A 23,964-nucleotide genomic window follows, 5' to 3' on the forward strand; every position below is an offset into this window, starting at 1 on the left:
CCAAAATGAGCATTTTTTATACATTTTTTCAGAAAAATAAAAATCGATATTTGTGAGCAAGGATGTGTGCTTGATTAATTTTACAAAGGGGTCAAATGTCACAAAAAATAACAACTTGCCCATATACAATGAAGATCAATTAAAAAAAAAAATTCTTCATGGAATGTAGGCCTAATACTCCGGGCTAATATACTCTGACCAAAGTTGCCCCAAATGCGGGGTAACTTTGGTCAAGCTATTTTTAACCCCTAGGGCACCCTTACAAACTTATTAAACTTTTTCAACTTCAAGGTGTAGAAGGGAATCCTAATGTCCTAAAAAAGAGATAATTAGAAATGTAATGGGTTTTTGTTTGGAAGCAGTGGTTTAAAAACTCTGAAAAGTGCCCAAAGTTACCCCATTTTACGGCAATCATGCAAACTCGCAAACGCAAAATGAAACAGAGCTTACCTGCTATTCTGACTGATGGCAATAAAAGTCAAATTTAAACATGCGTTTTAGTGTATTTTTTTATGCTGTGACTTGTACTATACGACTAATTATTTCAGGTTAAGCATTATAATTTTTAGAAAAAACATTTTCTAATATTTTTATAACCAATTATCAAAATTAATATAAAACATACCGGGTAGCATTTACTCACAATTTTGAATGCTTAGACTTTTTGTTCCAAATCTTTTGAATTTTGAGATAGCAAAATTGTATGTTTTTGGCCCATTTCCCTCCAAATTGAAAAAATGTTAAAAGTTTATTTTTATTGTCATGTAGATAGTAGGCCCCTAATCCTACTAAAGTTTTAGAATTTAGCTATGTCGCAAAACAGTAATAGGATAATATTAAAAAAATAAATAAAACCGTAAGTCCTGTATTTTTCTGGGATCAGGACAGGAGTACGATTGTCAAGTCATTTGGTGGTGGTTTACCTATGCAATTTGGCACTTTGTATCAAAAGCCAGAGGGGTTGCAGCAACAACAAAATTAGCCCAAATCACTCCTCTATCAGAACTTTGGGAGTACCAATAACTAAGGTCCGTTCACTACGCCGAAGAGTTTAAAAACTCTGAAAAGTGCCCAAAGTTACCCCATTTTACGGCACTCTCGCAAACGCAAAATCGGAATCAACTGAAATGTTGGGAATAAGCTTTTTTCGTGGATAGGCCTATCTACTGAAAAATGTCATAAAAAGAGGATGCTAGGATCACGAATACTCCTTTAAGCCAAATAGGCCTACGTCTAGAGCCCGGGTCTAGAGTAGACTCGTAAATTATTTTATTAACTCTCTTGTCTGTTATGATGACAGATGCCGTCTGCCAGCTGGTCCACTTTCATGACTTTCAGGGCTGATGATCTGGATGACTTTTAAATTGTGTTTACGCCCTCTTCTTGCATGAGCCATATCAGCAATTTCACCCAATTTACGCCCAATATATTGATCTTTTTATTGGGTTGGTGGCTCGGTAAATTTCACCGCTGTCGCTGTGATGAAACGCGTGTGAAGGAAATCCATGTTCATTTTATACAACATGAAAACAGTAAGTTTACAAGCAAAATAGCATAGCTATAGTATAGTAAATTAACAGTGATTGAGCAATTGATCATTTACTTAAATCCTCGGTTAGGGCCAACGTGAACCCTATAATCCCTGACCCAAACATGAAACATCTTTAAACATGCAAACTGCAGAAAAACGTGTGGCAAACCATGATTACCATGTTTATGTTATGATGTTTACCAATACCATGCATGCATGTCATACCATGCATACATACCATAATATGTTTGGTTCCATAATTATAATTATGAGTCCCCCCGGGGGCGTAAATTTCCAAGCGGCTTGCCAAAAATCGCCCGCCAAAAATCCCTTGCCCCCCCTAGTCACGATTATCGCACTTTCAGTTTCCCACGCGTTTGAACGGGAATTGGATTGCCTACTTTTTCGTGTCTAGTGAGCAAATTTTTTCATATTTTGAGAAAATGATGTCAAATTTTCTATTCTGTATTGTTTGGTAATAATGTCTTTTGCCAATAGTATGTTTAAAGTTGTAATTTTGTGTTTTTGATCGCAAAGATCGGATATTTTCGTTCGATTCAATTCTGAACCCTTCGCAAGGGGTGCCGATTTCGCAGAACTTTGACGATAATTTTGCCTTTTGGACACTAAAATGCTTTCGATCCTTAATTTTGTTTCAACCGAGTCTTAAATTAGCAAGCACAATACGGTTGGTACCACTTTTATATACATTGATAAAATTTTAAAGATTTTTTTCAAGTTTTTAACCGGTATAAAGCGTTAAGTGTGTATTTCCCATTGACATCCAAAATGGGAAATACGAGTCTGATGGACATAGGAACGGCGTCCATGAGACTCAGCGAGTCTAGCCCCCCCCTATCATGCCTATTGGGCCACCAAAAAATGTTTGCCCCCCCTTGCCTTGAACTATATCTGGTTCCATACAGCAATACGCAGTATTGCTGTCTGGTAAGCAGGTACTGAATTGAGACGTTGTGAATTGAGGCGTCGGAGCCGGTCAAACACAGAGGACTAGCCTACATCCTGTATCCTACTATCACTCAAACAAGCAAATCTCTTCACGAATTCACTCACCTTGCGATCCTACATCATCAGTTGAAACAAACATCTAAGTTTCCAAAAACAACTTTGTCATTCCTCAAAACTACAAGTAACTTCATTTAAAAAATTGAAATCATACTATTACCCGTTATTGAAAATTTTGTTCGATTTATGTGAACCAAAAGAACGCATACGAGTCGAGTTCAGTTTACCAAAATGGTAGCTCCTGCCTCCTGGTCACCTCAGATATGACGTCAGTATCAAGCTGCTTATTAAACGGTGGATCGGATTGGTTGAAATCAACGCCACGTTTTTGACCTTACAGGGGTCAGAGATATGCATATTCATGTATGAAAACAGCGATGCGGATATAGTATCATCACCGAGAATTGCGACATTTTCGATGTTTGTACCGGGGAATTTCAGACACGGAGACTCAGCGGAGATTTCAAAAATTCGTCCAAAGGTAACCAAAGGGTTGGGGATCGCATTTTTAACTATCACTAAATGTTTCGGAATTGAGGTCGGCTAAAAAGTAGACAGTTTCGGGGACTGTAATTGGTGTAGATGTCACATTTTGAACAGTGAGCGATAAGTGACCAATTTCATGCTCAGCACAAGTGACTATCTTTACACAGGGTAGCCTTGAACATGTTATGCCAAATTTTTGGGATCGATTTGCAAACCTTAAATGGTCTAAATCAATTGTATGTTGCGAGCGCAGCATGCATGAAAATGTGCATAAAAGCGTTTCCGTACTGTTTTTTATTAAAAAGGCGCCCCATGAATGCGTGCCAAAAATCGCTTGCCCTCCCCTCTCTCGGCTTGCCAAAATTGCTTTCCCCCCGTTTTGGCTCACCAAAAATTTCTTGTCCCCCCCAATTTTGCCCTCCCGGGGCGTCATAACAATTAACATGATGATTAAACACATTTAAGGAACTCTGATCGTAAGGTATATTGCTGATCAAGATAGATGCCGATGGGCAAATGTGATGCATGCTGGGAATGAAAAGTACTTCCATGGTTGTTCATACTAAGTTAGAACCTTTTGAACAATATGTGACCAGCTCCAACAAAACCCGGAACAAGTCACCAGGCATGTTAAAGATGACAATTCCCATTTAAGGCAGCTGTGTACTCTCAGACATGCATGTAGTGAAAGTGCAATAACTTTGTAATTATTTATGCAAGACATATAAAAGTATACATTTTTATGAAGGCAAGACATCAATAAATCTTAATATAAATACAGATTTGGGGTAAAAACAACAATTATGAAGAAAATCACAAAAAGTGAGTTTTTGGCAATATTTGTTAGGTACATCATAACAAAAAAACACTCTTTCCAAAATATTTTATTTTGTTTTTAGCTCAATCTTGAGGCTCCATTCCAAAAATGGTTTTTAATTTTTTGATATTGGCCTTATTTTTTGAGATATTGACCATATAAGGCATCAAATTGAACTTTTTAAAATTCACAAATGCCTATTTGCACAAAATGATGCCTAAAATCGAAATAGACGAAAATATAAAAAATGAGAAAACCGTTTCTTGAGTCGATCATGCTTTTTACGATGATCGTATTTGCTTACCTATAGATGCTGTATTTATTGAGTTATAGTGTACCTAAATCGTCATTTTACCGAGAAAATGAACATTGAAATAATGGCCGTTGAAGTTTAAAGTGGTCACATTTTGCACTTTCATCGAATCTCACAGGAGAATCGGCAGTTTTCGTTTTGTACCTATTATTACGTGAACATCTGGTAAATCCATAGCCCCTTGAGAAGTTTGAGCGAAATCCATTCATAACTTGATATTTAAATCGGGGGAAAGAACTTGCAAAAACCCACATTTTATCAGCTAAAACGGAGCCATTTGACCGCTAGGTTTTGTGAAATCAGTGCTTCATGCGGTGCTTCCATAAGATGCGCCACAGCATGCAGATAAGCGTCAGCGTGTGCGTAAGCGTATTTGTTGTGCGTTAACAAATTGCGCGATTATAACGCGATGCGCTGTTATGCAAGCGTGTACCCTGCTGGTACAACAAAGATTTTCTTTCCTTTTCAATTTCAAACACGAGTGGAATAGTGAAATAAAATCCTTAAAATATTGCAGTTGGAGTTTACAAATCTGGATTTTCATTCCTTGTATTTATAAAAAACATAACAAAGTACAAACATATCAAAAAAACTCAATTTTGAGAAAGAAACAATGTCTAGAGTACATAGCTGCGTTAAAAAAAATATCAAATTATGGAATTCTTAATTTCATGGTATTTGACTGTGGGACTATTTTAAAAGTGGACTTTCAAATCCTTGGAAGTACTTTAAGAAGTTTATTTAATCAATAATTAATAGTTGATCTATGTCACTAGTACTCACTACTATGATAATCCCTATTCAATCCTGTGTAAACAAATTGGCTCATTACTCAGAATAGCAATTTGGGAAAGATACCAAGGTATTAAAGCTGGCATTTTCAAGGCGGGCTAGCTGAGTACCACCGAGATTACATTACCAGGCGGGAAATACTCTGCCCGGCACCAAATTCAAAAATTCGGTTTTGTAGTGTCCCTAGACCTAAATGCTAGGATCTTTCATGGTTGACCTAAAAAATAATTCATGTCATAGTCTATTAATGATTTCAAAATGCATTGAATTTGAATGCATTTTGAAATCATTAATAGAGTATGACAAGAATACAAAGTATCAATTTTCATATTAAAAATACAAAACATCTTGAAATTTTTTTTTTTTTAGGTCAACCATGAATGATCCTAGCATTAAGGTCTAGGTCCAGGGACACTACAAAACCGAAAAAATAAAAATCATGAAATGTCAAAAATTTGACTTATTCCTGGTTTTGACAGAGCAGGTCACATAAGACCCTTGATTTATGCTTCCGTCAATTGCAAGCCCGGCTACCAGGGACCCGGGCACAGGGGGTACGTAGCGGGGGAGATTACCAAAGGCAATTGTAATAATCCCGCTATGCCCCGGTATTGTCCCGCTTTACAGGGGCACAAATTGTGGGTGAAACCCCGGTACTGTCCCCGCCCATGCCAGCCGGGTTTCAAAGTGCTGTATTAATTTTCAATGTTTTTAATCAGCAAATCCAAAATTTAAGTATTTTCATGGCCCCGCTACCGGGACGACTGATTGTACATCCAGGGTACAGTCCCGGGTACAGTCCCGGGTACCGGGGACGTACTTTCTGGTAATTTCAGGGTGACAATCCCGGGTATTGTGTCTACAGTGCCCGGGTCCCTGGTAGCCGGGCTTGCAATTGACGGAAGCATTACCATGAAGACTAAAACATGTGAGATGTAATGTTTGAACCAGAGATCAAACAAATTGGGATATGACAGCTAAGGGAATGGTATGTACATATGTGTAAGCCGCCATTATCCTGCCATTGCGTATCCTGGAACACTACCATGATTTCTACCGGCTGTATTGCGTCTGTGCTCCACATTCAAGTAATGAAATTGCTCAAAAAAATCATGGCTTGTTGCATCAACGGAGCCTGCTACAGTGTATTTTTTTTCAAATGTTAAACAGCTATTTTAAATATTTTTAATGACATTTTTAGAGCATCCATGAACTAACATTTATTTTAATACTGTACATCAAATTAACCATTAATCCTGCTATCCGGGCCAAGATATATAAGAAAATACTGTTTCAAACAAGAAAATTAACCCGGTAAACCTAACTTACATGCCTACACGTAAGACTTGGTAATAGTCTATTCAGATATTGTTGTCAAGCTGGAGGTGATTGACCCCCGGTGATTGACAGTTGGGTATGCGTACTGTACGCGATGCTGATCGCGTAGCCATGGTAGCCGGTGCTAAAGGATGTGCTTTTTGGCATCCCAGGACCCCAATGGCAACCTGTACCGGAGGTGCTAAAGCTGGAACCAAAACCCCGGGACCAAAACAACAGCAGGAATCGCTGGTTAAATGATTTCCACTGGAAAAGTTGGCACACATACATGTAGTAGCAAAATTTACTGTCGGAATCCTGTTTAAACTGTCTAGTCATGCTAGTTTAAGCCATGGTAATGAGGAAAGTTTTAGATTTGCGTCCACTGCCCGCATGCTTCAAAACCTACGTTGTACTGCATGAAAGTTAAATTATTTTAAAAAGTTTTCATTATTTCCACAAAACAAGGCTCTGAAACAAAAATGGTATAGAATATAAAAAATTTGAATACATTTCAAAAATTCCAGCATCGCTTCAAATACTCCGCCATTTTAATTTTAATCAGGGAAAAACCTAACATCACCCGCACCAATCCATATTTGGCAATATTGACCCCTGTTTATTTTCTTACATGGAATAAATCGCATACCGTACCTAATCCTGTTGAAACCAGCGAAAGACCAAGCGCGCATGTGGATTTTAATAGAAACAACTCCTGACCAGTTTGGTCGTCAGTGGGTCAAAAACTGGTCTACCTCGATATAGTTGCAGAATGGACTTTTCGCTGCTCTTAAAAATCATTCAAAAAATCATCTTTTTAGGTATTTCTTCGGACCAAAGCTGATGTATAGAATAAGTTGAGCAATCACAGATGACATACATCAGTGACACAGGTTTCTAAAATGAGTCCCGGGAAATGAGTACTTTACTAGATATACTTATGCAAACTTGCCAACAAATTAACACCATAGGACACCCTACCGAAGGTTCTACAACTTGAGAACAAGTCCTCAAATAAATCCTTGCTCCAGGCTTGGCCAGAAACAAAGACTGTAGCCTGTATTTTTTCACACTTGACAAACACAAGCAGTAGCTTATTTTACACAATCACAGCCATTGTTTTAAATCTGCTACAAAAACTATCTCTAATTTCTAAAAGTCTTTTTTATTTGTTTTTTACAGATTCAGCTATGATTCAAGCAGTTAACATAACATTGATACATGGACAATGATGTCATGCCAGATCAAACACTCAGTGTGTCAGTGGCACACCATCCACAGGGTTTTAGTGAGTCGGTTCAGCAGCACAGGCCAACAACAATCCAATAATCACTTAGAATCCAACCACAGGGTGATCCAAACCCAACCATGTGATAGACATACCCTATGTGCAATATCTGCAGAGCCTTCGACTAGACACAGTCAACAGACACTACACACCACTAATTGCATACAGAGAACTTTCCTATCTGTTCCGGATGTTAACACAAGAGTCGTACACAGATGTTTATCAACCACACCACCAAATGCAGCTAGCAAGAAAGATAGCAAATCCTCAAAGAAATATAAGCATAATCCTCTGACAGCCAGGACCAGTAGATATGTGCTGACACCGGAGCTAGCTTCTTTATTGGTAGACAAGATATGGAATTGGGATAGTGTGTCATCAGAGTCAACACAGAGTCTTATCATAGATGTGAATCCTGGTAAGTTCATAACAACTCTGGATATGAATACAAGTGAATGCTTATGAATACAAGTGAATGCTTATGAATACAAGTGAATGCTTATGAATACAAGTGAATGCTTATGAATACAAGTGAATGCTTATGAATACAAGTGAATGCTTATGAATACAAGTGAATGCTTATGAATACAAGTGAATGCTTATGAATACAAGTGAATGTGAACCATCTGGAGTTACCAGACTCTGACATGGTCTTACTGAATTAATGTCAGAGCGGAATGCTTCCCAAATTTTGAGATTTTTTGCCAAGTGCGAGAATCCTTTCGGATTCTCCCAGTGGAATTTTGCAAGAATCCATGGATTCTCGCCATATAACTTTGTATGATAAATTGAAATATTTACGAGAATCCATTTAGATTCTTGCAAATTTGTTGACGAGAATCTTTGCGAAAATGGATTCTCGCCGAATTACTGACCCTGTTTGCATTTCTGTACAGAGCATGCATCATGTCAAAGTTTTGGATAGATGTTTTCAGAAGTTTTACATACTGTAGTTTAAAGTTCTGTAGTTTTATGGAATTAGCAGTTGCATTATTTGCACCAGATAAAACGTTAAGATACATGTACTCAATTGCTTAAATGCTGAGTATTTCTTTAACATTTCACACTTTTGTTAAATTGTTAAGCAATTTTTTTGTCATCATGGTTCAGCCTTCAATTTTCTAACTGATTTTGATTTTCAGGACCAGGTCATGTTGTAAAAGAACTGCTCAACCGTGGTGCCAGTAAAGTTCTTGCAGTAGAAAGGAAAATCCAGTTCATGAGCGATCTGCATCAACTAGCCGAGAATAGCAATGGACGGGTTACAGCTATGCATGCCAATTATTTCAAGCCATCTCAAATCAATAATGCAACTGCCCCATGTGTGGTTGTGGAAGATATCTTCAAAGACGTCCAACCTCAGCCATGGGACACCACAGATCCTAGTAAGTTCGACCAGACGGGTCTGGAAAATTTCCAAGCGGTTTAGATTTTTCACAACACCCAACATACATGTATAACTGATGTAAACTTATTAACAAAAGTCATCAATGTCACTTTTAAAGTCCTCAGTTGACAAAATAATAAGATTTTTTTCTCTAAAATTTGTGAAAATGATCACAACTAGGCCTAATCACAACTTCCATTTTGCCCTTCAAACAATAGGGCAGGCTTACCACAATTACAGCAGCTTGAAATCACGCCCACTACAGATAGGCGTGAACTGTTCATCACATAGGATGTAGGGATTGGAGTTTACTGTTAATTTGCTATCCGTTTAAAAAATGTATATTTGTTCACACAGTTAACAGGTTGCTTTGTTCAGGAGTGCAGTAAGTACTCCCAATGGTTCATAGCACTATGGGCAATATTAATGTGTGGCCCACATTAGTTCAATTGTGGCATTAATCAACAAAACAGTGTTGATAGGAAGTCATTGTACAATGTAATCCTACAATATGTTATACATGGAGGTCATAGATGGATACCAATAACCTCTGCTTGTATGTGTATGTATCATGATTGGGATGCACATACATTGTATAATGTGATATGTGGAGGTTATGAATAGTATAATCTTAGACAGATTGAAAAAGACTAGTCTGCTCCTGATATCACTGTCAATCAAACTCCCCACAACCCTTGATTGGTTAGTTGCACATAAAAGGGTGCCGATCATAGAAAGGGAATTGCAACAAATAGTGAAAAATTACTGCATTTTTGACATGGTGCCTTTAGGAAAGAATATTTCCCATTACTAACACCGAACTTTTGAGGTGGTTTGTATGTTTGAAAGTGCAAAATGAACGCCGTTTTACCATCACATTCACAAACTCAATCATCACCACACTGCCACACTCGTAATCAAACCTCCGAGTTTCATGATTGACAGATGATGTCAGACAAAAACAATTCTGTGCTTGATTATAGTCATAGGTTTGAAATATTTGCTGTAAACAATTTTCAAATTCTTCTTACTATAGTATGTTGTCATAAAATAAAAAATGAAGACAAGGGGTGGCAAGTTTCCCTTGGCAGTAAAGCCAGTAGTACCTTCTCCCCCCCAAAAAAAATCACCTTATATAGACTTTACCTCTTTTGTTTTCCTTCCAGAATTTCCTGTGAATGTTGTGGGTGCTCTACCCGCTGGAGCAGATGAACTAAAACATGCGTCTGCCTTAGTTAGACAATTACTGTATAGGAATAGAGCATTCAGCTATGGTTGTGTGCAGCATAACTTATTCATGTCTGAGAAGATGTACAGGGTAAGTCTGAAAACCAGAGGAGATATCTTACCCTTCCCAGAAACCTTTGCAACATGATGCATCACCCCACTACATCAAATGACACAACTATTACTTTGTACAGGTTAACTTTGTTTTCATGTTGAGAATAAACTGGCTAAACATGGGTCAATAGTCATGATATAAACATATTTTGCAAGATTATGATGTCCTGTGTTCATTGAGGTACTTTTCGTCACTATTGATCCATGTTGCACTAGATAGCAAATCAGTACAGATAATGGCAATGGACAAAATGCATTGTGGGAAGTGTAAGATATCTTCTCTGGATTGCCACCATCCAAGTCCTTATTATGTAGAGGATTAGAGTTGGTGTAAGGGGTTGTATACGGAAGCAGGCTGAGCTACATACACTCATCAAAAGAATTAAAGGATCAGTTGAATATAATCAGCATTTTTGAAAACATTGGATATGATGATAATATTATTGATAATTGTGCTTGATCTTTCATTACATCACTTCCCCATCCCCGGCGATATATTGAGGGCATCTTATACCCACTAATATGACGTATAGACCCACACACATGTCATATACACAATCGAAATTTTGGCCTCCATTTTCCTCCCTCCCCTCACGATGTGGGTGATGGCGGATATCATATTTGCAATGAGTGAATTTTGTCTGCAGCTTAGGGAACAAGTTATGTAATGAAAGATCAAGCACAATTATCAATACCGTAACCACTCGGGTATAAGCCCACCCCCCTAGATGGGCAATTTCACTTCAAAAATGGGGGTGGGCTTATAACCGAGGAGGGGCTAGTAGTTAAATTTAAAAATAAGAAAAATCTTCCCCATTTGTATATGGCCAATGTATCAGTAATTACTATCATCTTTTTCAATTTTTTAAAATTTTAAGTATGGAATGTTAATTTTTAACTGATATTTTTTCAATATTTGTTCTTAAATGTGAAAGAAAAGCATTGATATGATTTATCAGTAATTATTATATACTTCATTAATATATTCTTGTTCATTGATTGGTTAAAAGTGGATCACATGACCAAAAATAGTTCTACCAACAATACTCCTATCCGTAAATAGTACCTCTAAGCCGTAAATAGTATGTTCAATGTCCCGGATGAGCCGTAAATAGTACCTCCAAGCCGTAAATAGTACTTTTGACCATGCCTTCCGCGTGCGCGGCTGCGCGCATTCGATGCGACGGAACAGATCACGCACGCGAAACTGCCATAGCGCGATTTCGCGCTGCTGTATTGGTTAGCCCGATTTTAGCCTATTCGATTTATTTGAAGGGTCGTACTGTTCACTCAGGATAGAAGCTGAAGAGTGCCAAACGTCAAATAATTTTCTTTTAACCAATTAATGAACAAAGAACATATTAATGAAGTATATAAAACAAATATATACTGCCTTTATTCGAAGTTCTGGTTAAAACTATGGTCCCTCGTTGAGATCAATTAATACTATTGATCTCACCTCGGGCCCATAGTTTTAACCAGAACCTCTCATGGCAGTATATATTTGTATACTATCATCTTTTTCAATTTTTTAAAATTTTAAGTATGGAATGTTAATTTTTAACTGATATTTTTTCAATATTTGTTCTTAAATGTGAAAGAAAAGCATTGATATGATTTAAAAACTTAGCCAAAATGACTACTGGGCTTATACCAGAGTACACCCTTGTTCCCTGAATGGTTTGAAAAATAGGGGGTGGGCTTATAGCCGAAGGTGGGCTTATACCCGAGTGGTTACGGTAATATTATCATCATATCAAATGTTTTCCAAAATGCTGATTATATTCAACTGATCCTTTAATTCTTTTGAGGAGTGTATTATGTATATAGCTGTAAGTGTAAGCAGTAAGAGACCCACATTAAGATCACTTTGAAGAGATTTTGATGTTACAGTAACCTATAGAGTTACAATGTATGCAGAGGATGATTAAAGGCAGTCCCATCATGCAACAGGATTCTCTGTCCTATAATTGTGCGCTAAGTCAAGGTCAGCTACAGTGTCCATTGTTGTTTGGTAGCATGTTGAATTGTATTTTCATGCTCTCAATCTCCTAGGAAAACATCACATGTGAATTAAAAGTAATATTGGAAAATAATATATCAAAATAAGCTATTTGTTTTCAAGTACTGACAGATGACCAATTGTTATACCATTTCTTACTCTGATGTGGCAGTGACGTCGACACGTTGAGGCAGATGTTTCGCTCGTGCATGTATATGCAGCGTCAGCGCTTTGAGCAAATGCTAGCGATCTGAGGCTGCGCCCAATGAAATACACACTGACATCACTCCCACATCAGGGTAAAAAATGGTATAGTAATGTTTATATATAATCCACTGGACACAGTAGTGTCAAACAGTCCACAAATTATGTGCCAGATTAACCCAAGTCATAGTGGATTCTGCGAGGCTATTCATCTGCTATTGCGAGTTTTATCTCATACCAATTTCTCCCAATATTTTATTGTCTATACAGAAAATGATCCAAGAACCTGGGCATAGACTATTGTATTATACCAGCCTGTCAGCAATGTACCAGCTTTGTTGCCATGTCAAATTACTTCATATGGTAAGTAATGGATAGAAAGATTGGAATTGAATTCTCACACTAGACTAACCATGCAGTAACAGGGGTAGCGCTAGAACAAAGCGCTCCAGAGTCCGCAGGGACCCCATGAACTTGCAGAAAATCTGAAAGTAGGAGGTCCGTAGTACACTTTCGTGAGTCAGAGTTGCACAAATGCAGCATAAATAGTATGTCTGCGGTAGTGCTAGATTGAAAAGCTGGGGTCTGCAGGAACCCCTGAACTCACAGAAAATTTAAAAATAGGAGATCCAAACTGTATTTTGGTGAGTCTGGGACCCCAAAAAGCAGCCTAGCGCTACCACTGCCGTAATAATAATGTTTGGTATGGCCAAGGAGATGAGACCCAAAGAGGACCAACTCAAAATTGCCTCGTGTGTAATGCTATGGCAAATCTGTCATATTGGTTTTGTCACGTATGGATACCAAATTTGTACATCTTTGGCATTTATTAGCAAAAGCCTGATATTGATTGATAACTTGCATCTTTACGCTTGAGCATTACAAGGTTTACCCTCTGTGAACAACACACAAACATGGCAAAGTTGGGTTTTCTTTGGGTCTAATCTTTTGGTATGTTGAATCTGTAGATGTACTTTACTAATTTTGAGAAGGGGATGTTGACAAGGTCCAGTGCCCTCTATCTTTCAATATTTTTGTTGATTTTCATTTAGTATTTAGTATTTCTTTGTACTTAAGGGGGTACTACACCCCTGCCCAATTTTGTGCCTATTTTTGCATTTTTCTCAAAAATTATAGCGCATTGGGGACAAGTAAGATATGCATTTTATAGGGGCAAGGACTACAACTACTGCACTGGAAATTTTATTTCAGCACAGACACCAGTAGTGGGATTACAGTCAAAAATGAGGGAAAACCAATATTGATCAATAAATCAATCACTACTTGCTTTGAGTTGCTGAATTTTCAGTACAGTAGTTGTAGTCTTTGCCCCTATAATATACATATCTTACATGTCACCAATGTGCTATAATTTTTGAGAAAAATGAAAAAATAGGCACAAAATTGGTCAGGGGTGTAGTACCCCCTTAATATATTCATATTTGGTGCCTGCTGGTGTCATTGTAGGGTCATTTTTAGAGGAGTTTCAGTTGCCACCTACCCCTCCCCCCCCCCCCACCCGATTGCTCAAAACTTGGTAACATGATAAGTCAAGATGAGTAATGTTTAGTTCCAACAACAGCAAAGTTGATATGTTTAATTATTTTAATATGTTACCATTATTTAAGATATATCAAACAATCCCTAAAGCCTTATACAAAGCCTTATATAATTATTTTGTTATATATCAGTGCATCTCTGCATACCATTTTCATTTTTACTTGACACTTTTTGTTTTCAGGAACCAAAAACATCCTTTTTCATCAGTAAAACACCTGTTGAGGTAAGTATTTCTTTCACATACCATTATCGCCTGTCAATTATTTTGGATCTTGAAATGCTCATAAATTGTGGTGATTATGATGGTCAAGTTTAATCCCAAAATCAAAGCCAATAGGATCATGTTATTCTAAATAATGAATGGCAGTGGGCCAATCCAACCACTTTTGTTTAAATATACACCACTTGGGGTAAATAAAACTATTAATGTTTTAGGCTCTAGAAGTATAAAAAGTAGGTAATGGTGAATCCAACGGACAACAAGGCTCCCGCTGGACGCAAATTCTTGCATCCAGATGCAAAATTGTATTGCTGGACGCACTGTTCAGCAAGCTGCATCAATGCCTTGCGTCCGAGTGGACGCACATGAATATCAAATCAAAATCCAGTCTAAGCTTACTCAATCTACTTCCCATTGAAAATAAAATAAATATTTTATTATTTTCTAAACCTCCATCGTGCATAAATGAATACAGTTATGCGTCCAGTTATGAATACAGTTATGGTTTTACAGTTGTGCGTCCGATCGGACGCAGAGTTTTTGAAGGCTAACGGGAGCCTTGACGGACAAGGACACAAAACACATCAAGGATCAATAACTGATACATTAGCAAACAAGACAACAAGTTCAGAGTAAAATTAGCTAATCTTATCTTTACCCAATGAAGGCAAGTTCACTACTATACTATGATCAGCTCTTAATAGGCGGGAATTATTTGGTTTTTGTTACTGCGCGAGTCAATAAAGTTCCAACTTACGGACGCGTAAATTCACAAAAGCGCGCATCATTCACGCAAAATGCAAAGCGCAGTTCGCGTAGGTGCTGCGCCTAGCTGTGTGTACGCCATTCTCTATCAATCCACGATGTTATGAGTCCCGCCTATTACGAGCTGATCAGAGTATAAAATTATATTCAATTTGTTACTATTTAACCTTGTGATTTTCTTTGTTGATTGCAGAAACCTGAGAATCTATGCTTGGTCCAGCTGACCCCTAAAGTGGATTTCTTTGAGCGTGGTCTTCTTGCTGAAGAACACGCATATCTGTTCATTCACTTCTTAATACAGATGCTTGTCAACAGGAAAACATCATTAAAGGACAAGATAGAGTAAGCAATTTACTATTAATTAAAGGCCCATTCAGTGTTTTGCTAGTAGAGAAATTAGCTACATGTATTTGAATGGGGCGTCAACTTTGTCATTACTGCTGTTTTCTTGTTCTAATGACAATTTGAATGACTTATCCTTCACTTTTAGGCAATTTATAAACAATTTTAATTTTTTTATACTTACACTGGGATCACTGAATGGACCCTAAAGTCAAGGAAAAATATTTAACACCCTGAAAAAAATATTATGGAATGCCTCCTTTGTATGAGTATGTGTGATGTTATATAGAAATATTCCCAATCCCTTTTTTCCAAAAGTTGTTCAGTCCATGAGAGCATATTATCTTTGTCATGAAATTGTGGAAGTTGCCCATTTCAAATTAACAAATCAAACCTGCATCTTTTCTCAGGGAAATGTTGGATGTTTATAAATGAGGAATAAGTTTATATAAATACAAATGCTGGTGGACTGAGTGTAAGTTCAGGAAAAGCATTCTTTAAAACTCAAATTTCTTCCATTTAGAGAAAGTTGGTTTGCTTGAAAAACCCTGAAATATGCTAACATTTGTTTTTGAATGTACAATGAAGATGTGATCACAAGCGTATAATCCTCAACCCAACATACCTGCCCCACAATTAATAAAACTATCTCTCTATCAAAAAAATACTCAAGTCCCATTGCAACAGTGGCACACCCAGGCCACTCCTACCTGGAGGTTGGAGAAAAGGTGAATTTTGATGCCCCCTTCAACAGTCCGAAAAGTTTTGCACAATTTTTTGTTTGATGGTTTGAAAAATGTGAAGAGCAAAGAAAAAAAAAAGGATAATAGGCACTAGGAACCTAAAAAACAATTTTTTTATAATTTCATTTGTTTCACATTTTTTTTTTTTTACAATTTTCCGCCTTTTTTGCTTTTCGATTACAATGAGTATTTTGAAATAAAAAATAAAAATTAATAACTGTTTTGTTACTCTTTGTAAAAACTTCTTCTGATCTGATAACATCTACTTAGAAGTTGTGATTTCCACTTACACACATTTCAATTTCTCAACAGAGGGTGGGCACCAGGTCATTCAGATATCATCTTTGATTTCAATTACAACTTGAAGACCAAAACGGGAGAATTGAGCGGCACTGACTACCTCCACTTATTCAACGCAATTCGCAAAGTGGACACATTTAGCGAATGGATGGGAACTCATTTTTATAACACGTTACAAAGAAATAATTCTGAAAACAAGGACTATGAGGACCTGTTGGATAGGATAGAGCTAGATGGAGTAACTGATGTTGATGATGATCACATGGATGCTGCAGCTCTCTCCTGATGAGCAAAACTTTATAGGTGAGATTCAAGTGCCAAAAGTAAAAGAAAATGATGATTTCTCAAGTAATCCAAGAAAGCTCAAAACTAAAGGGGTTGTTTCCATAGATAGTAGGGCTCTCAACTAATGGATAATTATGTACTGGTACCCGATTGAATTTTCAGGAAATCTGGGTACCGAAAATACAATTATTTTTTACAAAATTGAAAAATAAAAGTTATAGGCCCTAAATTAATTGTTATTTAAGGTTTGAAACTAGAAATACTACAAAAAAAAAAAAAAAATTGCCAATTTTATTTAGTCAAAGTTGGATAAAGTTGTACTTTTTAATTACTTTTACTTCTATTGAACAGGCAGGGACATATTGAATTAGTATGCATTGCTAGCTGTTCAATAGAAGTAATTAAAATGTACAATTTTATCCAACTTGCAATTTTTTTTTTGAAGTAGCAGTATTTCTCTGGTTTCCAACCTCGAATAACAAGTAATTTATTTAAGGCCTGTAACTTTTTTTTCTAATTTAAATTTTTTTGCATATTCGGGTACTTTGACCCGTGAATTTTGACCTGGGTAAGCCAAGAATGGGCAGGAACTCGGGTACCTGAGAAATGAGAATTGGTGAGAGCCTTAATAGATAGACCAAAAAGCGTAAGGTGTGATCAGTGAGATACATTTTTTCTTTTTAATAAAGATATTGTGGAGTTTATGTAAATCTGCCTCAAATCACACTCGTTTTCAATCCCTGTATAAAAAGTGAAGTCAGTGTACCAGCATTTAGGGAGTTTTTAGCCTAAACTTAACATCCTTGTGCTGATGCAATGTTGACGTACTGCTGCAATAGTGAAACTGACCGACTCCCTATTTTGTTTGATTGACAGTTGCTAGGCTTGATCATACTTAGTCCCAGATCTTCAATTACAGGTTATGATTGTTACGCAATTACGCTATATGGTCTTGATCCAAGTCTACCATAGTTTGTCTGTCGCACTTTGGAGAGATAGGCAATTAACTTCATTTGTGAAAACAAGTGTCTTATCCTATATAGACTAGGAGCCCAGACAATTTATTCAGCTCATCAGACACAAAAGGTTTGATGGCCTGGTTATGTTAGTATAGGGCCAAGATTCAAAATTCCATATTGCTGCCAGGTCACAGCCTGTACGTTTAGCCTGGGGGTCACAAAATAGGGGGCCAAAAAATGCATTTATTCAGCTCAAGAGACACATGGACAAAACTTGTTGGATATCACTCCCAGAAGGATACTTTTCATGCCTATAGCAATGACAGCAATTTGGGCCTGTGCGGGGGCCCAGACAGTAGCCCCAAAGGGGCCCGCCCATATGGTGTTATTCAGCTGAAGAGACACATGGATAAAACTTTTTGCATTGGAACTATCACCCATTGGGGTGCTCAAAAATACCAATGACAGCAACTTTGTCCTGTACGGGGGCCCAGACAGTAGCCTTAAAGGGCCCGATGTCCATCAACTGATTTATTCAGCTGAAGAGACACATGGGTGAATCTTTTTGCATTGGAACTATTACCCATTGGGGTTTATAAAAATACCAATGACAGCAACTTTTTCCTGTACGGGGGCCCAGACAGTAGCCTTAAAGGGCCTGATGTTCCATAGCTGGTTATTCAGCCAAAGAAACACATGGATGGATCTTTTTGCATCCGAATTATTACGCATTTGGGGTTACAAAAATACCAATGACAGCAACTTTTTCACCCCCCCCTTATGAGCTCCTAAAATCTAAAATTTTGAATTGCTGAATGGGTCTTCAAACATACTGACATCTTCAAACATAACTCTCCCCTTATGAGCTCCTAAAATCTGAGAGGGGGGGGTGAAGGGGGTAGCAGAACGTCCAGCCGAACTGATGAAAGTCCAAATCGGTATTTTGTCTCTCTATCCCATAAAAGAGTATAACGTACCCGTGGGTTATATACATTAAAAACTCTATTCCGGTTCATTAGTACAAAGCAGTAATATAGATGGATTTGCTTGAAGATTCGGTCATATTGTTCTCCTTTTTGTGTCGTATCCCGGGGGTCACTCCCTTTGTGGCCTGTACACCATCCGCGATAATCAACTTTTGAAAAGCACCCTAAACAAGGATTTAACCCTTGGCTAAAACGACACCCTAAACAGGGATTTCAATCCTAACATCAAATTTCATACCCTAAATTTCATTTCCGCGTATTTAGAAATTGCAATTTTGCTACCCTTTTTCCAATTTTTCATGTTTTGACACCCTAAACGCGATCACGCTGGTATCGTGCCTACCCACAAAAAACGACCCTTTTACGCGTTTTCATTATCGCGGATGGTGTACAGGCCACAATGGGAGTGACCCCGGTGTCGTATACATGCAGAAATTTCAAATGTTAATTTCATAGAAATTAAAGAAAAAGGTGTAGTTGTCATCCTTGTTGGGTCTTGGTTATGATGCTGCATCCTTGACCATTTTGTGAGAGGTATGTGCACGTATTTCGCGTATGGTGCGTATAAACGCAATCTAGTGTGCATGTGCGCTAGTGTTGGAGACTGAGATAACACGTAACTATTAACTATGATGGTTAGCTCCGAAATAGAAGAGACGCATAGGATTAGAAATCCCGTCATTTGAGTTTTTATAAGAGACTTCTTGTGATAGGGGATCTTCGGTTTCTGTGTCCACTTGATGATTAAGACAAGGTGGGTCGCATGTCCTGAGATATGGGACCGGAGTATAGCTGGATACTACGACTCTCAGGCTCCGTTTTGGAGTCTGAAAACTGTTACTCAGTGAAACATGAATTGTATGTGATTCACTAGGGCCGGGTTGTTATCTTGTAACATTTAACAGGGTCGAGTCCAGGCTATATAGCAGCTTGCTAGACACGTGTTTCTGGACCATGTAAACGGAATACGATGGTCCTTCATCAGTAGCTTGCTGGAGGCCCTATTTCTTTGGAACCTCTTTGAAGAGCTTGTCTATTCCTGGTGTAGGTGGGTGCTTCAGGGCTGTCAACTTTTTGGAATTGCTTGGCGTGAGACAGAGGCGTACCGGGATTTGCCGACTCAAATGTTCATTTTCTGCCATAATTATTTGAGCCACAGTGCTCGGAAATGTGAAGCGGGGGGTAGGGGCAACATAATATTCATGACGATGCGTGAGATTTTACCCATTTTCCAGCTTTTTTGCGTGAGATTTACTACCTAGGCGTGAGATTATACTACCTTGGCGTGAGAAAGTGACCCAATGCGTGAGACTCACGGCCAATGCGTGAGAGTTGACAGCCGGCCCTGGTGCTTGGGTGACTTTGTGTTTGGTATAGGTCCGTAGGCCTATTCCCTGTGTATATTTGAAAGATCTTCGTGAAATTATAGGCTATCTATTTTGTTGGTGGTGAAGTCATGTTGTCACCTAACAAGGCGTTGCGTAGGCCTTATGTCTTCGTGCATATTTTCTTAATGTTTGCAATTAAGAAGAGTTGCTGGATACCTCGTCTCTTCAAAATCTTCAGATGGAGAGATCTATTATGTGTGGGTGGATTCAGTATCTGAATCCTCGATGGCTACAAATTTGTTGAATCCCCTACTCTCTGTTTCCAGTTCTTGAAGTTGTTGTAAGGTGGGTGAGGCGAGAGGGGTGCCCTCGTACCTCATGGAGTCCTCATATAAAGTGTGATCATCTTCTTCTGGAGATGGAAGTTTGGCCTTTACTAGCGAGTCCCGCAGGTTCTCAGCTCTGCTGTAGGCTATCATTGGTGGTTTGGGGAATGTTATTTTCAGCTTCTGATTGTTGCTGATAATATTCCAATGTTTTTGTATGGCGTGTTTTATGTGCTTGCCCGCGAAATGCGGGGCATATTTGGTCTTGAAAACCAAAGGTATTTCTCGAGATTTTGGTTTCTCCTCGAGGAATAAATGGCGGTCTTCAAAGTTGATTGAGGAACCTGCCTTGAGAAGTTCAGCTTCGCTGTAGCCTCTGGTGGAAAGTTTCTCCATGAAGAAATCTTTCTTTTCCAAGAATGTTTCATAGTTGTTATTATTTCTTGCGTGTCGCATGACGTCAGCGCGTATGACACCATCGAAACCTGGCTGCGGGTGGCATGATGATCTATGTAAGAATTGTCCTGTCTCTGTTTTCTTTGTATGACATTTGATGTCCAGGATACCTTTCTCTTTAAAGCGTTTGCCTTTGTATATGACCAGGTCTAGGAATTGGATTCATATGTAAACTTCAAACTGTCGTGGAAGGTGTTCACCTGCTGGACGAAAGTTTGTAGTTCTTCTAAACTTCCCGTCCAGAAGACTAACGTGTCATCCATATACCTGTATAAGGTGTGGATGTGTGTAGTCGATTGTAAGATCTTAGTTTTCCAATTCATGGACTACAAGGTTACAGATGCTACCTGATGATCTTTGGCCCATAGGTACCCCTGAGGTTTGTAGGAAGTATTCGTCATTGAATTCAAAAATTCCTGTATAACACCAGACGTAGGAGTTCTGCCATGTATTTCATATCTGGAAGGATTGGGTCGTTATCAAAAGGGTCCAGATTTGCGAGTGTCTCCAAAGTAACTCGAAAAGCTTGATCTTGTGGGACCGATGTGAACATCAAAACCACATCCAGGCTAGCTACAATGATGCCTTGAGGTAGAGTCAAGTTTTCGATCTTCCTGATGGTGTCCCCTGTATCCTTCAGGTAAGTGGGTTGGGATCTCACCACTGGTAGAAGGTAGAAGTCTATGAGTTCTGAGGCCCTCTCCAGTGGAGAGGAGCAATTGGAGACAACTGGTCTTCCTACAAAGCGTACTCCTGGTGGAGGTGGTTTTGTGGACTTTAGGTAGCATGAAGAAAACCGGGGTTCTCATTTGACCATTAAATGGGTCCAGGTAGTCTGTCAAAGCTATGTCGATTTGTTTTTCAACATACATTTCGCAGGCTAGACTGTGTAGCATGTCTGCTGTAGCCTTTGTAGGGTTATAATCTAGTTTTAGGTACTGGTCATTTATACTTAGTTGTCGGTATCCTCTTCTAGGTAGTGTTGCTTAGACATTACTGCACCTCTACCTTTGTCGTATAGGGTTTGAGTATTATCTGAGTGTTTTTCTTCAGAGTTTCCCATGCCCGTTTCTCATTTGGGTTATAGTTGGGTTTGACTTTCTTGGTTGGGATTTACATCCCAATGTGCAATAGTTCCAATTCAAAAAAATCCGTCCATGTGTCTTTTCAGCTGAATAACCAGCTATGGGACATCAGGCCCTTTAAGGCTACTGTTTGGGCCCCCATACAGGAAAAAGTTGCTGTCATTGGTATTTTTGTAAACCCCAATGGGTAATAGTTCCAATGCAAAAAGATTCATCCATGTGTCTCTTCAGCTGAATAAATCAGTTGTTGGACATCAGGCCCTTTAAGGCTACTGTCTGGGCCCCTGTACAGGACAAAGTTGCTGTCATTGGTATTTTTGGGCACCCCAATGGGTGATAGTTCCAATGCAAAAAGTTTTATCCATGTGTCTCTTCAGCTGAATAACACCATATGGGCGGCCCCTTTGGGGCTACTGTCTGGGCCCCCGTACAGGCCCAAATTGCTGTCATTGCTATAGGCATGAAAAGTATCCTTCTGGGAGTGATATCCAACAAGTTTTGTCCATGTGTCTCTTGAGCTGAATAAATGCATTTTTGGCCCCTTTTTTTTGTGACCCCCAGGCTGAACGTACAGGCTGTGACCCGGCAGCAATATGGAATTTTGAATCTTGGCCCTATACTAACATAACCAGGCCATCAAACCTTTTGTGTCTGATGAGCTGAATAAATTGTCTGGGCTCCTAGTAATAGTATATGTGAGCTATCACATCAAAAGGGACCTCTTGGAGGAGAAAATAAAAATTGAGTTATTCATACAAGATGAAAGCTGATTATCTTAGCTTTAAAATAACACCATTTTTATGGGTATCGGATGTGCCATTCTCGAAAAATTATCAAAAAATCAAATAGAAACATGCCCAAACTTGAAAATCATGTTTTTGAGAAAACCCTGTTTTAAAATAAAGGTTTACATAAGAAGTGAATTGACATGGGTAATTTATTCTTACATTTGTGCAAATTTTATTAATATGCTGGGTATTTCATATTATTTTTCTTAAAATATCCACTTCAAAGTTTATGTTTATGTAGAAATTGAAAAATCAACATCGGACATGATTTTGAGTATGTGTAATCTTCAACGGCCTGTATCTCAAAACGCCCAGTGCCACGAAGAGGTCCACAATGCGATGGCTCACATATTAGACTCAAGAATCCTTGATATTATGGTAAAATCTGTGCTAACTTTTATAAGTTGTGAAAAAAAATTACAAATTTTAGAAAAAAAATTAAGCAGTTTTTGTGTCCCAAAGGAGATACCATCAAATTTGACCATTTGTACTGTTCTGTTCCCTGTTTTGCCAGATGAGGCTCAGTGAAAATTCACATGGGTTTTTCCTGCCCAGTGACGATATTTGATATCAATGTTCTTGATGAACTCTGAACGAAGTGCCAGTTATAGGAATGGTCTAAAGTTTGAACAAAAACGGCATAAATATGCACTCTAAACAACGGTCGCATTGGATGTGTAGGGTACTGTCTGGTCACAATTCTCACTCTTTGCTGGCCTGGGCCTTAACAATGAACAGAAGATTACTAGCATTATCATCTCATTGAGTGTCTTAAGGTAGAAAAGAAAATTCTTGTGGGGTATATAGCCCCAAGATTAGGGACTTACAAAACATAAAATAGACTGCAATAATAATAGAGGATTGTTTTTCCTATTTTTACATCCTCTTCTCATTTCCCTTCTTCCTCCCCCCCCCTTTTTCCTCTGCTATTTTTCCTCCCTTCTTCTTTTTTATAAATATTCTGCTCAGAATGAGTTGCCCACCCGGGAAAGTCCTACTCCCAATTCAAGAAAAATGCGGCCCTAATTTTTTGGGATTAAAAAAAAAACATTATCTTGTTTTGTCAATTTATGAAACATAGCTAAATCCTAATCCTTCAGTTAGTTAGTTTTAACTGGCAATAAAAGTCATCGACATTTTAATATTTTTGCAATTTGAGGGAAAATGGGCTAAAAACATGAAATTTTGCAATTTCTTACAATTGTATTTACAAAATTCTAACCTGAAGATTTGGCACAAGTCTAAGCATTCAAAATCTTTGAGTATATGCAAATAGTTCACTAATAACATTAATATTTTATATTATATTTGATAATT

At 38.1% G+C, this 23,964-nt stretch overlaps 2 protein-coding genes across 2 annotated transcripts in view; one reads left to right on the plus strand and one right to left on the minus strand.

Annotated features, from left to right (window-relative positions):
- Positions 1–1,451: 1,451 nt before the first annotated feature.
- LOC140153203 (dimethyladenosine transferase 2, mitochondrial-like) overlaps positions 1,452–23,964 on the plus strand; it is a 46,252-nt gene continuing 23,739 nt past the window's right edge. Inside the window, exons 1-8 of the mRNA XM_072175887.1 lie at positions 1,452–1,532; positions 7,465–7,988; positions 8,713–8,955; positions 10,124–10,275; positions 12,775–12,867; positions 14,246–14,287; positions 15,243–15,391; positions 16,447–16,737. Of these exons, the coding sequence (XP_072031988.1) occupies positions 7,511–7,988; positions 8,713–8,955; positions 10,124–10,275; positions 12,775–12,867; positions 14,246–14,287; positions 15,243–15,391; positions 16,447–16,720 (1,431 nt within the window). The 5' untranslated portion in view covers positions 1,452–1,532; positions 7,465–7,510 and the 3' untranslated portion in view covers positions 16,721–16,737. The remainder of the gene's footprint in view (positions 1,533–7,464; positions 7,989–8,712; positions 8,956–10,123; positions 10,276–12,774; positions 12,868–14,245; positions 14,288–15,242; positions 15,392–16,446; positions 16,738–23,964) is intronic.
- Positions 21,181–23,964, minus strand: part of LOC140152226 (uncharacterized) — a 29,955-nt gene continuing 27,171 nt past the window's right edge. The window contains exon 17 of the mRNA XM_072174527.1: positions 21,181–21,549. Within this exon, the coding sequence (XP_072030628.1) occupies positions 21,181–21,549 (369 nt within the window). The remainder of the gene's footprint in view (positions 21,550–23,964) is intronic.

This window comes from Amphiura filiformis, chromosome 5 (genome assembly GCF_039555335.1).
Source record: "Amphiura filiformis chromosome 5, Afil_fr2py, whole genome shotgun sequence".
NCBI classification, from domain to species: Eukaryota; Metazoa; Echinodermata; class Ophiuroidea; order Amphilepidida; family Amphiuridae; genus Amphiura; species Amphiura filiformis.